The sequence below is a fragment of the Salarias fasciatus genome, chromosome 5 (assembly GCF_902148845.1).
Source record: "Salarias fasciatus chromosome 5, fSalaFa1.1, whole genome shotgun sequence".
In the NCBI taxonomy this organism is placed as follows: domain Eukaryota; kingdom Metazoa; phylum Chordata; class Actinopteri; order Blenniiformes; family Blenniidae; genus Salarias; species Salarias fasciatus.
In genome coordinates this window covers 20,617,768-20,631,082 of record NC_043749.1, presented here as the reverse complement: position 1 = coordinate 20,631,082, position 13,315 = coordinate 20,617,768, and the positions used below count along the sequence as shown (strand labels likewise).

Below are 13,315 nucleotides of genomic sequence, written 5' to 3'. Positions count from 1 at the left end.
CGAACGAAACACTCCCTTAAGATTAAACATGTAAATACCGAGAAAGAAAAAAAAACACTGTATTCATTGAGAAACAAAAACTGTACAAGCATCCAGACTGTAAAAAAAGTTTAAAATATATACATGAAATGCACGATGCATAGCTCATTCTCGCTATCGAGGCACGACTGATGATACCGTATCATGATGAGAGAACATACTTCATGGCATGTTAGCGTCACGGCTGATCTCAAACACAGCTACACACAGAGGAGGGTGGAACGTGTTGCTTCAGTTGCAGTGTCTGGAGGTGACGTGGTCCTGTTTGGGTCGAGTCGTCTCCGCGGTGAAGCTGAAGACAGCTCACGGTGCCCGACAGGGAAGGGAAGCTTTGCTTTTGAAGTCTCTGGCAATGTGCAGGCATGAGCGGACGGTTCAGTCTGGGTTTGACCTCTGCCCTCAGTTAGATGGGCTCCACGTAATTGGCCGGGTAGAGGCCCAGCTTCCCGTTATCGAGGCGGCCTTTACACCAGCCCTGCTCGTCTTCTTCCTCCAGCTTCGTCAGCTCGTCGCCTTCGGGAGGAGCAAATAAAAAAAAAACGGTGGGGAATGAGGTGAGACAGCAATACTCTGTTCTGCCGATCTCTTCACGTAAAGGTGGAAATCTGACTCACCCGCCCTGAAGCTGAGCTCGTCCTGCTCCTGGCCGTCGTAGTCGTACAACGCTTTCACCCGCACGCCTTTGCCCACGTCCTCGTCGAAAGGGTTGGACCCTCCGTTGGTGTCGTTGCCCGAGTCGGCGGCCGTTTGGTCCTCGTCCGACCATTCCGTGGAGGCCGTGTACGCCTGGTTCTTCTCGTAGCTGCTCACACTGAAACCACAATCATTCGGAAAGACGGTGACTGTCTAACTTCCTGCCGGCTCCGCTGCATCTACTAACACCTGCATGTGCTTCCAAGGATGTCGTTAACACATTTTACATTTCATGGTGATGTCAGACAAGTCAAAAGTGAGTTTTGCTGTTGAGAGAAAGTGAAGTGGTGAAACGGCACCTTCCCCGGTCTCCTGCTTGAGCGTGATCCACCGCGGAGGTGACGTGAGTCAGCATGATGCCGTCAGTCCCTTTCCTGGACTTTTCTTTCTTTGAGATGTGGTGTGCGAGGTCTGGGTTGTACTCCTGTGGAAATACCGAAACAAACGGATACGTTTGAGTTAGAGGCATTGATCAGACGCTGCTTTTAATTTAGGTAAACTCCAAACATCAGAACTTGGACAATTTTTACACCTCAATTGTAGCATCTATAAATACTTCCGTACGACTTACTGTCAAAAATCTAGTTTAATATGAACAATACGTTTGGAGAAATCTTCCTATTTGTGTTTCTGGAGCGTGTGGAGCAGGCTTTTCCTGCTGTACCTCAAACTGCGGCCAGTTCATATGCATGCTGGGGCCGTGCATGCTGTCAAACCACTTGAGATCTTCCTCCGGACTGGCCGACTTGATGGTGTGTTCAAGTTCTCTGTACACTGCAGCGTAACTGTGGACAGACGGTGAGGATTCAGCTCGCGGCTGATGGCGTCTGATCTAACGAAGGGAGCTCCGAAAAGCCGTCAAACCTTTGGTTCTCGGCGAGGTTGAGGTGGCCTTTGACCTCCAGCAGCACCTCCTTGAGGAAGTCCAGCCTCTTGTCTTCAAACTGCTGGCACTGCTCGAACACCAGCTCCATGCCGTCCTTGTAGGGCGGGGTGCAATGATTCAGCTCTTCCAGAGACCGCTCGTACTTCTCCCTGGCCTGGAATCAAGCACAAACAAGAACACACTCTCAGAGGATCACTTTAGAATATGTTCTATTTCCTGTCAAGAGAAATGAAAAGAAGAAAAATCAATCATTTTATTGAAATCAGCCCCAGAACTCTTTTTTCTCTGTTTTGACTTCACTTCACTTTGCAGGTAGATTCTTCTTGTCTTTCATAGTTTACGTGGCTCTCATTGATCTCTTTGGACTTCAGTTCAGATCTGACTTTCTGGTTGCAACGTGTAAATCTAAAAAAGATGCAAATATAGCTTATTTGAATTTGACGGCTACGATGGAAAGTATGCGGCATGTACAAAACCAACAGCACTTCGCATCCACTTAGGTCCATTACGCTCAGATCAGTAATGTGAAATGAATATTAAAGAAAAAAAGAAAAAGGGAGATTCTTGTGAACAGCTTTTCCAATCAGCAACAAAACAAAAAAACCAACATCTGAATGTTGTAGAGCCATTTCAGTAAAATGTTCATCATAAAAGTGCGAATCTCTGACAGACAGAACATAAAACTAATCAATTCGGAGCATCTGAGGAAAGGCCTGGAGAGGAAACACTTTAATGCATCATAAAACTAAACTGGGGACTATTTAGCAGCTCCAGTCCAACATTAGATGAGAAATTTGCCTCTGCCCCTCTGAGACACTGGAAAACAACCCTGACAAAGAGACAATGAAGCAATGATTAAAAAAAAACAAAAGGAAATAGGTTCAGAATTGTGAAGGATCGAGGGAGGGAATGATAATCAGAGTTTTAGAGTCTTGCTGCTTGGTTTTACCTTCTGGGAGTCCTGTCTGCACTTTTCCAGCTTCTCCTGCAGTTTCTTCTGCTGGTCGGCCGTCACCGAGGCCTCTGCTCTGCTGTTGGCCTCTCTGGCCGACGCCAGCTTCTCCTCTTTGCAAGCCATGTGGAACGACTTCTTGGCCGCCTCGAGCTGAAGGGAACAGAAAACACAGACATTAAGCAAAGCTTCCAGTTGAACCGGGCATCAAAGTCAACAAAATGAAAAAAGTCTCAGAGGAATAAGTAATTCTTTTTTCAACAGAATAGCTTCTATTGCTGACAGTGTTATGATTTTGCTGGTCACGTATTCCATTTTATTTCAGTTTTAATGAAGTAACACTGATATTTAAGCTCAGTATTGCAAAATATAGCATATAACACAAGCTTTGTCAACACAAAGAACGATACCACTCTCAAATTTTCACCCCAAATATGGAGTTTTAAAACCACTGACGTACAAAAACATGTTTCCAGCGACACACACTCCCTCACCTCTTTTAGCTTTTTGGCCCAGGGTTTCTGGGCCTTCTTGAAGCCCTCCTCCGCCTCTTTGGTCTCCTTGAATCCCCCCATCATCTGTTTGTGGTACGATTCCTTCTGCCAGTTCTTCACCTTCTCGAAGTCGTTGTTCATGAGGTTAGTCCTCATGTCATGGTGGAGGTCGCTCACCTTCTCTGCCTCCGTCATCATCGCTACCCAGGCTCGCTCCACGGTCCCATACTGAGGCCCTGGAGGACACATGGCAGTTTGAGCTCAGATCTAGCGCCGTATATGGAGAGGCTCCAAACACACCTAGGAATGACCAAAAGCTTTCATCTGCAGAAGGCAGAAGGTAAAATAGTTTTTTCAATGTTTGTTTTGGAATTTTACACTGATCATTCACATTAACCAATTCAAACTCAATCACTGCTAAAGGCTGTCGCAAAAGGTGCTTTACCCACTGCTGGGAGCAAATCTGGATTAGGAATCTTACCAAAGAACACTTCAACATGTAGACAGATGGAGATGGGATTGAACAAAACAGCCTAAGCCACAGCCACCACTTTTTAAGGCTTTAAGGTTTTTTTATTGTCTATGTCCCTGGTGTTTTTTGGAATGACAAAAGCATATGGCAAAAAAAGAAAAAAAAAAAAAAAAAACGGTGTGTGTGAGCCACACCTTTGTCTATCAGCTGCCTCCATCTTTTGGACCACTCGGTCAGCTGCTGTGCGTACGCTTTCTCAATTTTGGCACGCTCCTGGATGCAGTTCATCAGGTCATTGCACAGCCGATGACCGTCGTCAATCCTCTTCACCGTGCGTTTGTAGTTCCCAACCTGATACAGAAACAGAGACAGAGACAGAAATACAGTGGGGTTAAGCAAAAGTAGCAGGGGATTCATGCATTTACTTACTGGTTTCTATAGAATTCATTTTGTTGGGACAAAACAGCTGATTGCTGCCGCTAAAACAAAACACACTAACTTCACAACTTTCTAACCTGTGTATTTATTTTACCTTTTGCATCCTAAAACAATGCATTTGCAATTTTGACACATTTAAAAGATAGATATAAAGGCATTTAATTGAAAACGACAACAGCGATGCTTCACTATCTTGTTGAATTGGAACACTGAGGAGTTTGAATGAGTTGCATTGCATTAGCTTTTTTTTCAATGATACAGGGTCTCCTTTTTTCTCTTTTTAATACTGAATTAAGCTTTTTATGGGAAAAAAAACTGCCTGCATTTATATGGCAGCGGCTCCAGTGGATGGACAGATCTTTTATTCCCCAAACAACATAAGATTAAATAAAAAAAATAAATAAATAGTGTTTTGTTTTTCAAGGAAAAATGAATAAATCATGGTATTTCAAGAAAACAGAACCAGCATATTTTCTTATGTGATTACAATACGCTTCTGCATAGCTTCTAATCGCATTCTGTTTGGACTTACAGGAAACAGCCGCTTTTGTATTCTATTGTCAGAACATTAAGGCTGCATGATTGTGAGAGCTGCTGGAGCTAAACTCTCGTCTCAGCCTGCAGGTGGGGAGTAGAACGGGGAAAAGGGAGCAGCAGGGAGGAGGCGGCTGCTCGTGGAGTTATGCAATGAAAGCAGGGGGTGGGTTAATGTCACGTAATTTACAACTCTCCTCTGACACCGGAGCGACAGCCTCCCAGGGAGCTGAGCGCTTCGCCCGAAGACAGAGAGGGAGGGAGAGAGAGAGAGAGAGAGAGAGAGAGAGAGAGAGAGAGAGAGAGAGAGAGAGAGAGAGAGTGAGAGAGAGAGAGAGAAGTTGAAACTCCAAGTTACTACCACCATTTCACTCTATGAAGGCAAACAAAGAGCGGGATCTTTGCTGGGTGTGTGACAGATGTTTACCCATAACTCACACTCAACAGACCTGATGCTTGGACCAAATGAGAGCAGCTGTGGGACAAATTGATTGTATTCCACACAGGGCCTGATCGAGCCCCGGCAGCGGCGGCAGCCAGCCGAGTCAGCGATCAGCAGGCAGCACTGCAGCAGCTCGGCGCTAACGCAGCCACTGACGGTGATGGAGTGAGCGGCGAGCTGCAAGCAAACACCTCTGCTGCTCCAGCTGATTCCTCAGCATGCAGGCAGGCCGGGGAAGGCACGATGAGGATGAACCGCAGGCCGCTCCGAGAGGAGATCGATTATAAGCCACGCATGTATGAAGTGACAATAGCTCCCCTTTGTCTAAAGAGCCTGCTGAGCACACTCATCACTCACAGCGCTGCAGGAGATAAAGCAACACGACAGCCTGTGCTCTCTGCAGCCTGAGGTGAGCTGGAGGTTTCCTGTCTCAACGCCGTAAAGAGTTAGAAGCTCTCATATATAATGAATGGGCTTCTGGGAACTTGTTGCTCAAATTACGGAGCGCCGTTTGTGTTGTGAGAGGTCGGTGGTGGTGTAATCTGGTGGGAGAACCCGAGCTCCACATCCTGTTATCTCAGGACAAAAAGTCTAACAAAAACAAAACAAAAAACAGCTAATGGATTCTTTGACAGTCCCACAATAATTTAGAAAAAACTTACAAATTTCAGCTGTAATAATGTGATGTGTAAGTTCTTTTTTAAATAAGTTCAAACAGTTTAGACAAGTAAATCCCAACATCATGCAGGAGTTTGAATCTTGCAACTGATATTTTCCAAGTTATTGATAAATTGTAAACAAAACAGACAATTCATAAGGAGAACATAATCTTTACATCAAACAAGGACGATCTAATAATGCTTCATTGTGAGAAAGGAGCGGAGGACTTCCAGACGACTTCAATTAGTGCTTCATTCATATCTTATAAGTACATTACACTGTTAGCAACATTCTCCCAGTCACATACACTCACAAACTCGACCTACACGAGAAGCCACTTAGCCCGTCTTAAATTTGAAGATGGAATAGCATGAGATAATCTGATTTGTTTGACACGACTATTTCTGCTGATATATCGTCTGATGCAACCATGAAGCATGTTATCTCGGATCGTGCCACTCCCACCTGCTCTGGAGAAATCCGAGGCCCGATAACCTTTCCCGGTCATGTGATTTATAACATGCGGCTGCTGAGGTGTTGCCCCTGAGAAACGAACCTCCATTTTGAACTTTTCTTATATCTGCTTGCTGTGTTCACCTTCTCTCTAATGTGCCCATTATCCACTTGGTACTATTTCCCTTTGACGATGGAGTGATTCCTGTTATTTGCAAGCAGCACTTCAGTCTACAAAAAGCCACAAAAATAAAAGCATGCAAAGAACCAGTGCCATATAGTTGCTAAAGTGGGAGGAATTTCTTTTTTTTTGAAGCGTACAGCTCATGCCAAAGTTCAATATGAAAGCATGTTGCAGACAAATCCCAACTCATCTGTCAAGATCTCCAGTTAAAACAGTCAGAAAAAAAAATATCCAAGTTTCATTAAGACAGGGAATGCGAACCACTCAAGCGATTGAACGCGTTTGCCAGAAAAAAGAGACAAAGACAGAGTAAGACAAGCAAGTTTTTAAAAGCTGAATCCTACAAAAAGAGCATTTATTTGGCTTCCACTTTTGAGTAAAAGCATGAAAAACAAGGTAGTTTTAACTGATCTGTGGTGGAGTCATCTGACGCCTGTTAACATCCCTGATTCACGTGGAAACGCGCGTCGATGCACGGCCAATAAACGAGACGAGGCAGATTCGCTGAGACTTCATCGGCCGGCGGCGTCAAACAGCGTTCCCGCGGCCTCACCTCCCAGAAGCTGTCTGTGCTCTCCTCCTGGAAGGCGGACTCGTCGTAGGCTCCAGACATGGTCCCAGAGTTTGGCGGGGTGGCTTCAGGCTGTGGTGGTCTGCGGCAGAATAATGTTCCTCATGCACTGGAAGAGAAGACGAGCACAGAGGAATGTAAACACAGAGCAGGAGCTGTGTGATCGGTGAGATACGTGAGAGGAATTAAAACTCTCACAAAAAAAAAAAAAAAAAAATCAAACCTGCATAACTGTATATTGTGCTGCTACGGCATCCTGATGTAAATCAGGATGGATAGTAGGAGCCCTTCACTGCAGTATGAGTAATTTGTGTAATCCTTATTTTTGTGCAACGAAAAAATATGATTAGAGGACATAAAGAACTCTAAATCAATGCAGCAAAACTGATTTTTGCACAAGAGTAGATAATGTGGACAACTAGTACAGTCCACAACATCTATACGTAGCCTATATTATGAGATTGTCTGTACAGTAAGATTAAATCAGTATTAAATACTAAAAAGTATAAAGAATAATAAAGAAAAGTCAAGTCACTGCTGAATAGAAATATTTCATTTTAACTGCACCACAGAGACAAATGTCCTCTGTAATTTGCTTGGAATAAAAGAAGCAACAATACAAGATGCAAAAACCAAATAGCTGATGCAACCAAAAACATCCTTTCAACCGGAGACACTGACATGCTCGGCCTGTGGGCAACCTGGTAAAATCCATGATTCCAGAGTCCAAAGTGAAGGGTCAGTGACAGGCTGAAGGTTATTGGTGGATATAAAAAGTTACACAAGGCCTTCCACAATGATCATCAGGTGAGATCCAACTTGAAGAACAATCACCCTCACAGCTGGAGCGTTCCCAGCTGTCTGCCTCGCCGCTCCCCCGAGACGACGCTGTTAATAGATGTAATGACCATCTATTAATTTTCAGCAGCACCGACTCAAGTCAGCCTTCACCAGAGCTCCGTTAGCTAATTGCAGAGTAATCTTTGCCCAGTCTGGTCAGCTAAATGCTACTCAAGGCCCGAGAGGAACAGCTGTTGCAGAAATCAATAGCTGTGACATGATTATTAAAATGAAACAAGAGCTGAGGGCAGCATGAAACTATATCCCTCCATCTATCCATTCATCCAGGCTGTGAGGTGTTCAGCGACAACGCCCACCACCTCAGCTTTAGTTCACAGACACTGAAATGTGAAGACACCAACTCAGAGACTCCTTGTTTTTTATGTCTTCTCTATTTTAGTCAATACATTCATTTGAACAAAAAAAAAAAAAAAAAAAAAATGGTAGTCCAGATGAACCAGTATTGAAATGTGATCTGTTTTATTACAAGCTAATGCTACCACACTGTTTACACTGTGAACACAGAATACAATGTTCATCCCGATAATGCCAGTCATCTCAACCTTTGAAAACCACATTCACATCAGTCTCATCCTTCAATCTGAGTCAGCGTTGTGCCCGAAACCGGGAGTTCCTGAAGTAGCAAATTCCTGAGCGAATGTTGATCTTAATTGGGATTAACGCATTCTAATCTGAGCAGGAAGAGACCGCTTGAGTATAGAACCCAGTGACTGTGGAGCGCAGGCTGTGTTTTGTATGTTTGTAATTCAGGACGTCACAGCGGAGCCTCACAGCACACTGTAAACCCGAATGTTCAAAATAATTAAATAGATTAAGTAGAGTATACTCAAAGTTTTAGAAAAAGTTGTTCTGACTTAATTGTATTAAGTTGGTATAACATGTTCTTCCTTTTGAGTGTCTCTAACTGATAACCTTAGAGTTAATTGAACTATACTTATATATAAGTACGCATAACTCAAAAATATCGCTTAAGGTCAACTTAAAAAAAGTAATTTAATTACATGCTATAAAATCCTGTTATTTATATTGTTTTAAATACGGATAATTAAAGAAAAAACATTGTCTTTGTCATATAAGTAATTTAACATTCCAAATCAATTACGAAAAAGTGTCACATGCATAGATGATAGTGAAAGAGAAAGCATTAATTGTATTATTTTTTTTATTTTCATTATCCAATCAGTTACTGTTTTATAGGCTGTGATTACAATTGATTTCTATGATCAATTACTTATGTGTTGAAGGCAATCCAGAATTTTTTATTCCGTGCACTGACTACCACGACAGGGTAAAAAAACCAAACCAAAACAAAAAAAACTGCTGCTGAACTGAACTGCTGCTCTGTTGCCTTACTCAGGAATAGATGCTAAAAGCACACACTTTTTCTTTAACTGTAATGAAAGATTCTAATTTTGTCATTATTTAATCTTTATTATTGTTTGTGATAATTGAAGTGGCCAGACACATTTAGAAGGCTGAACAAGGAATTTGGAATGTTCAGTTAGTTAAAGTTGTTACTTAAAGCGACACTAAGGAACTTTTCAACCTTAATAAAACATTTTAATATCTTTTGTGATGATACATCGACTTACAACTAGTTGAATGACCCTCTGCCATGGGCTGAGGGCATCAGTATTGCTTTCACTTGGACTAAGCAATTGTGAGGAGGGTGGTAGGAACCCTGCACACTAAAAAACTCCAAATGTGCGGACTGCTTTACGGCATGCGTCACATCATGATATAACATTGTTAAGCCACCATTAGGTTCATTGCCTCGTCGTTATCCGTCCTTCACACAGCCACTGGAAACAAATGTAGGTGAGTTCAGTCCGACAGCACGCCACTGGGAGCAGCATTTTACGACGCCACGCGCTAGTCCTCATGGGAACTGTAGTATTCGTTCAGGCAAAACACTACCGCTTTTGTCCACTGGCGCCGCCAAAATCAACGAAAACTGAAAGTTCCTTAGTGTTGCTTTAAGTTGGTTTAGACTGCATGGTGGCGTAGTGGTTAGCGCTTGTGCCTCCCAGCAAGAAGGTCCTGGGTTCAAATACCGCCTGTGGAGTTTGCATGTTCTGTGTGTGTGTGTGTGTGTGTGTGTGTGTGTGTGTGTGTGTGTGTGTGTTCTCTCTCTGGGTACTCTGGCTTCCTCCTCACAGTCCAAAAACAGGCTTGTCTGGTTAATTGGTTACCCTAAATTGCTCCTCGCTGTGAGTGAATGGTTGTCTGTCTGTAAATGTCAGTTGATGACCCCGCCTTCGCCCACAGCACCTGGGATTGGCTCCAGCCACCCGCAACCCCGAAAGGGAAGAAGTTAGTTAAACTCCATTTTTGGAGAGGCATGTTTTTTTAGGAAACAAACGCAGTGTATTTGATGTGATCGTGATCTGTGTACTTAAAACATTGATAACACAAACAGATAAATTTTGAGTTAGAGGAACATGTAATGAAGTGGTATTTTTCTGAGTTCTGTGAATTTAATCCAGTTTTTGGAGAACTTAAAACTTGAAGTCAAAATAACTGACAAGAATTGAGTTACCTTAACGCAAAAAATGTAAGTCCTACTAACTGCAAGTCTTTGAGTTGAGCTGAATGTTTTGTTTGAGTTAACTGTTATCAAACAGTACAAGTACAAGTCAATAACCCTTTTAAGTTAAGAGAAATTTTGACTTTTAAGTAAATGCAACTCAAAAAAATTGAGGGAATCATTTGCCTCAATTTTTTTGAGTTGTGGAAACTGATTCGGGTTTACAGTGCAGCACCTGTTCAGGCTTCCACAATCCAAAGACCGGCACATCACAGTAAAAGGTTATCCTGAACTGCTCGTAGGTGTGATTGTGTGTTTTCTTTCTCACAAAATTCTCCGTGTGTGCCCGGCCTTCGGAATCACGCCAGCTGGGATCAGCTCCCCCCACTCTGCGACCCCCTAGTCTGGACGAACACTGTTTGTTTGTATCGCTGACTCATTAAAGTGTATTTTCTCCTAAATGTCATGAGAAATTGGAGTGAGATTTCACGGAAAACTCTGACAGGTTGCACAATTCCTCTTCCACGATAGGATTCAATCACAAATGTGATGCAAGATGAAGATAAAAACCGAAACGACGCGGCAGGACGACACAGACCAAACAGCGAAACGAAGATGTGTTGAGATAAAACGCAAAGACGCAATGCAAATGAGCTGATAAAGCTCATAAAAAAAAAGCTTTGCTGTGAAATGAAATGTCAGCTACAGCCGCAAAAGGTTTCGCTGATCCTCTGCTCTATTAGCAAATACCAACAGACTGACAATGAGCCTGCGAGAGCCTCCAAGGATCTGCTCTGTTGAAGACCTTGTTGAAAATGCTGAAGAATTGCCATTTCTAACTTGCGATGTATCAAAAACTCCATGTGTTAAAGGAAAAAAAAACATGCATGTCGGCTTCCTTTGCTGAGAGATCAATAGTGCTCTCATGTCAGCTGCTAATAACCTGGCACTGCAAAACAGTGGAAAGAGGATGAAACCGTGAGGCTGGCTCTATCCAAAGGGAGTGACAGAGCTCACTCAGGCTGAAGCATCCCACAGCATGATTGTTGAGCCTCTAGGAAATACAAAAATGTACAATTTATCTGTATTGTTTTTGTTTTTTAGTTCATCTCCATTCTTCTTGGTGATGGGAATCAACACTTCCTCTCCGCTCCTCTGGCGTCTTCCCACTTCTCAATATTAAGGCTGGTTGAAAACATTAATGCCACTGCTCTCACAGCACTGAGAATAAAGAAATACGAGTAGTATTAATCTTCTCACTTAGAGTGCAAATATAAAGACAAATAGTTTTTTCCACAATGGAAGAATTTGTCTTCAGTTTTCCCAATAAAATCATGCCATGGAAAACACAGTGACAATAAATCACAGTAAGAAATAAAAACAAGGCAACTGATAAAATGCAACACATTCGCAGAATATAAAATCCCCCACGCTGTATATCGGGTCGCAATCTTCTTCAGAAGCATCAGGTTAAAAACTCACATCAACAAATGATCAGACGGATCGAGCCAACAAACACATTTATGTTTCATTCTCTTTGTGCAAATTTAACTTAAGCTGATTAGAACTTCGAGGATATTTTATTGTCACATAATATGCATAAAAAACATAAGTTCTCACACGGCCATAGCCATTTGATGCAGAGGCCTGAGAAATGAAACAATAGAAGGGGAAGCAGAGCTGTGTTTTGATTGGAGGTCAGGGGGAGGGGTGGGAGCCGCGTGGGTTTTTGGGTCAACCATGGACCAAAGGATGGAGCTACACTCCTCATCACAAAAAAGCAGGGAAGAGATCAGAGAGGAAACTGGGTGGACACCCAAGAAATATTCTACGCATGCCAGGATAAAAAAAATTAAAAGTCATATTCCTGTAGATGAATTTTCAAAGAAGACCCGTCCAACATTTTTGTGCAAAACAAACGCTTCAGCTGTGATGGAGAGTGGAGAGCGGGGCAGAGAAGTGGGTGTTTATCATGCTTGGTTAATCCATTAGCTACATGCCGAGAGGGGGCTTTTGTTCAGCGAAGCCCTTTGCTTGGCTCACATAAAGGCAGATCGCAGAGTCGGAAAACAGCCACTGACCAGCTTCTTCCACTTTTTCAATAAAGGAAACGATTAGAGAGGAAACTGCGGCAGAAGTGAAAATGCGGATTTTGACAGAATTCCTGATTTATGGTGCACTGATGTAGTAGTCACTGTAGACACGTAAACAATACACCATCATCTCCCCCCACCTTACACACACACACACACACACACGCGCACACACACAAACTCAGACACTTGCAGCAACCTCTGAGGTTTAGTTACCATCCTTTGATTCATTCTTCACTCTTTTCTCCTCCCTCGTCAGCACATCCTGCAGTCAAACATCATCACGGACCCGCTCCACCATCGGGAATCCCCATCCCTCTAAAGCAGGCGTGAAAAAGCACCGCAAGTCCCGGCAGTATCAACACGGCAAGCGAGAGAGACCCCAGACAAAGGCTTTCCAGATGCCTCGGGAGAGGGCGGACAGCACAGCCCCCTACAACAGCAACAAAAGCTTACCCCCAGTCCTCCATGAACACAGTGGCGGCTAAGGCTAGAGCTAGGAGAGACACGTGGGCTCCTCCGGCAGTCAGCCCCTCTCCTCCTCCTCCTCCTCCTCCTCCTCCTCTCTTCTTTCTCCCGTCTCCTCCGCACCTCCCCTCCTGTCCGTTTGTTTTCGCTCGGCCCTGCCAGTCGTCCTTTCCCACTGGCTGAGAGTCGGAGCATCAGCGTGCGGAGCAGAGGTTTTGGGGGGGGGGGGGGGGGGGGGGGGGGGTGAAGAGGAACCGGCCACCCTAATCTGTGATCAGAGGTCTTCCTCCCCCGGAGCTCCGGCTAAAGTTTACGTGTGTTTCTTGCTGAGTGAAGGATAATCCCGCGGTGCCGTGCTTGAACGGCTCAGACTGAGCAGCAGGCCGGGGAGAGGAGGGGTGGGCCGGGCAGGTGGGCTGCTGCTGAAAGCAGTGAGATGCTGATAAGGCTGGTTTGTGTCAAAACACGGAGAAAATAACATCTAAATTTGAACACCAGACACTCTGTGAAGGAAAAAAAAAAGAGGACAGTATCCAGGGCAGGAGACT

The 13,315-nt window shown here is 43.8% G+C and overlaps 1 protein-coding gene across 1 annotated transcript; it reads right to left on the bottom strand.

The window, feature by feature from the left end:
* Positions 1-442: 442 nt before the first annotated feature.
* pacsin1b (protein kinase C and casein kinase substrate in neurons 1b) lies at positions 443-12,626 on the bottom strand. The gene is made up of 10 exons (XM_030092172.1): positions 12,516-12,626; positions 6,801-6,927; positions 3,731-3,887; positions 3,065-3,300; positions 2,568-2,723; positions 1,597-1,772; positions 1,397-1,517; positions 1,032-1,156; positions 654-850; positions 443-552 (listed from the first exon to the last, which is right to left on the bottom strand). Exons 2-10 carry the CDS (start codon positions 6,858-6,860, stop codon positions 443-445), a joined length of 1,338 nt encoding a protein of 445 aa, XP_029948032.1. The 5' UTR covers positions 6,861-6,927; positions 12,516-12,626.
* Positions 12,627-13,315: the final 689 nt, after the last annotated feature.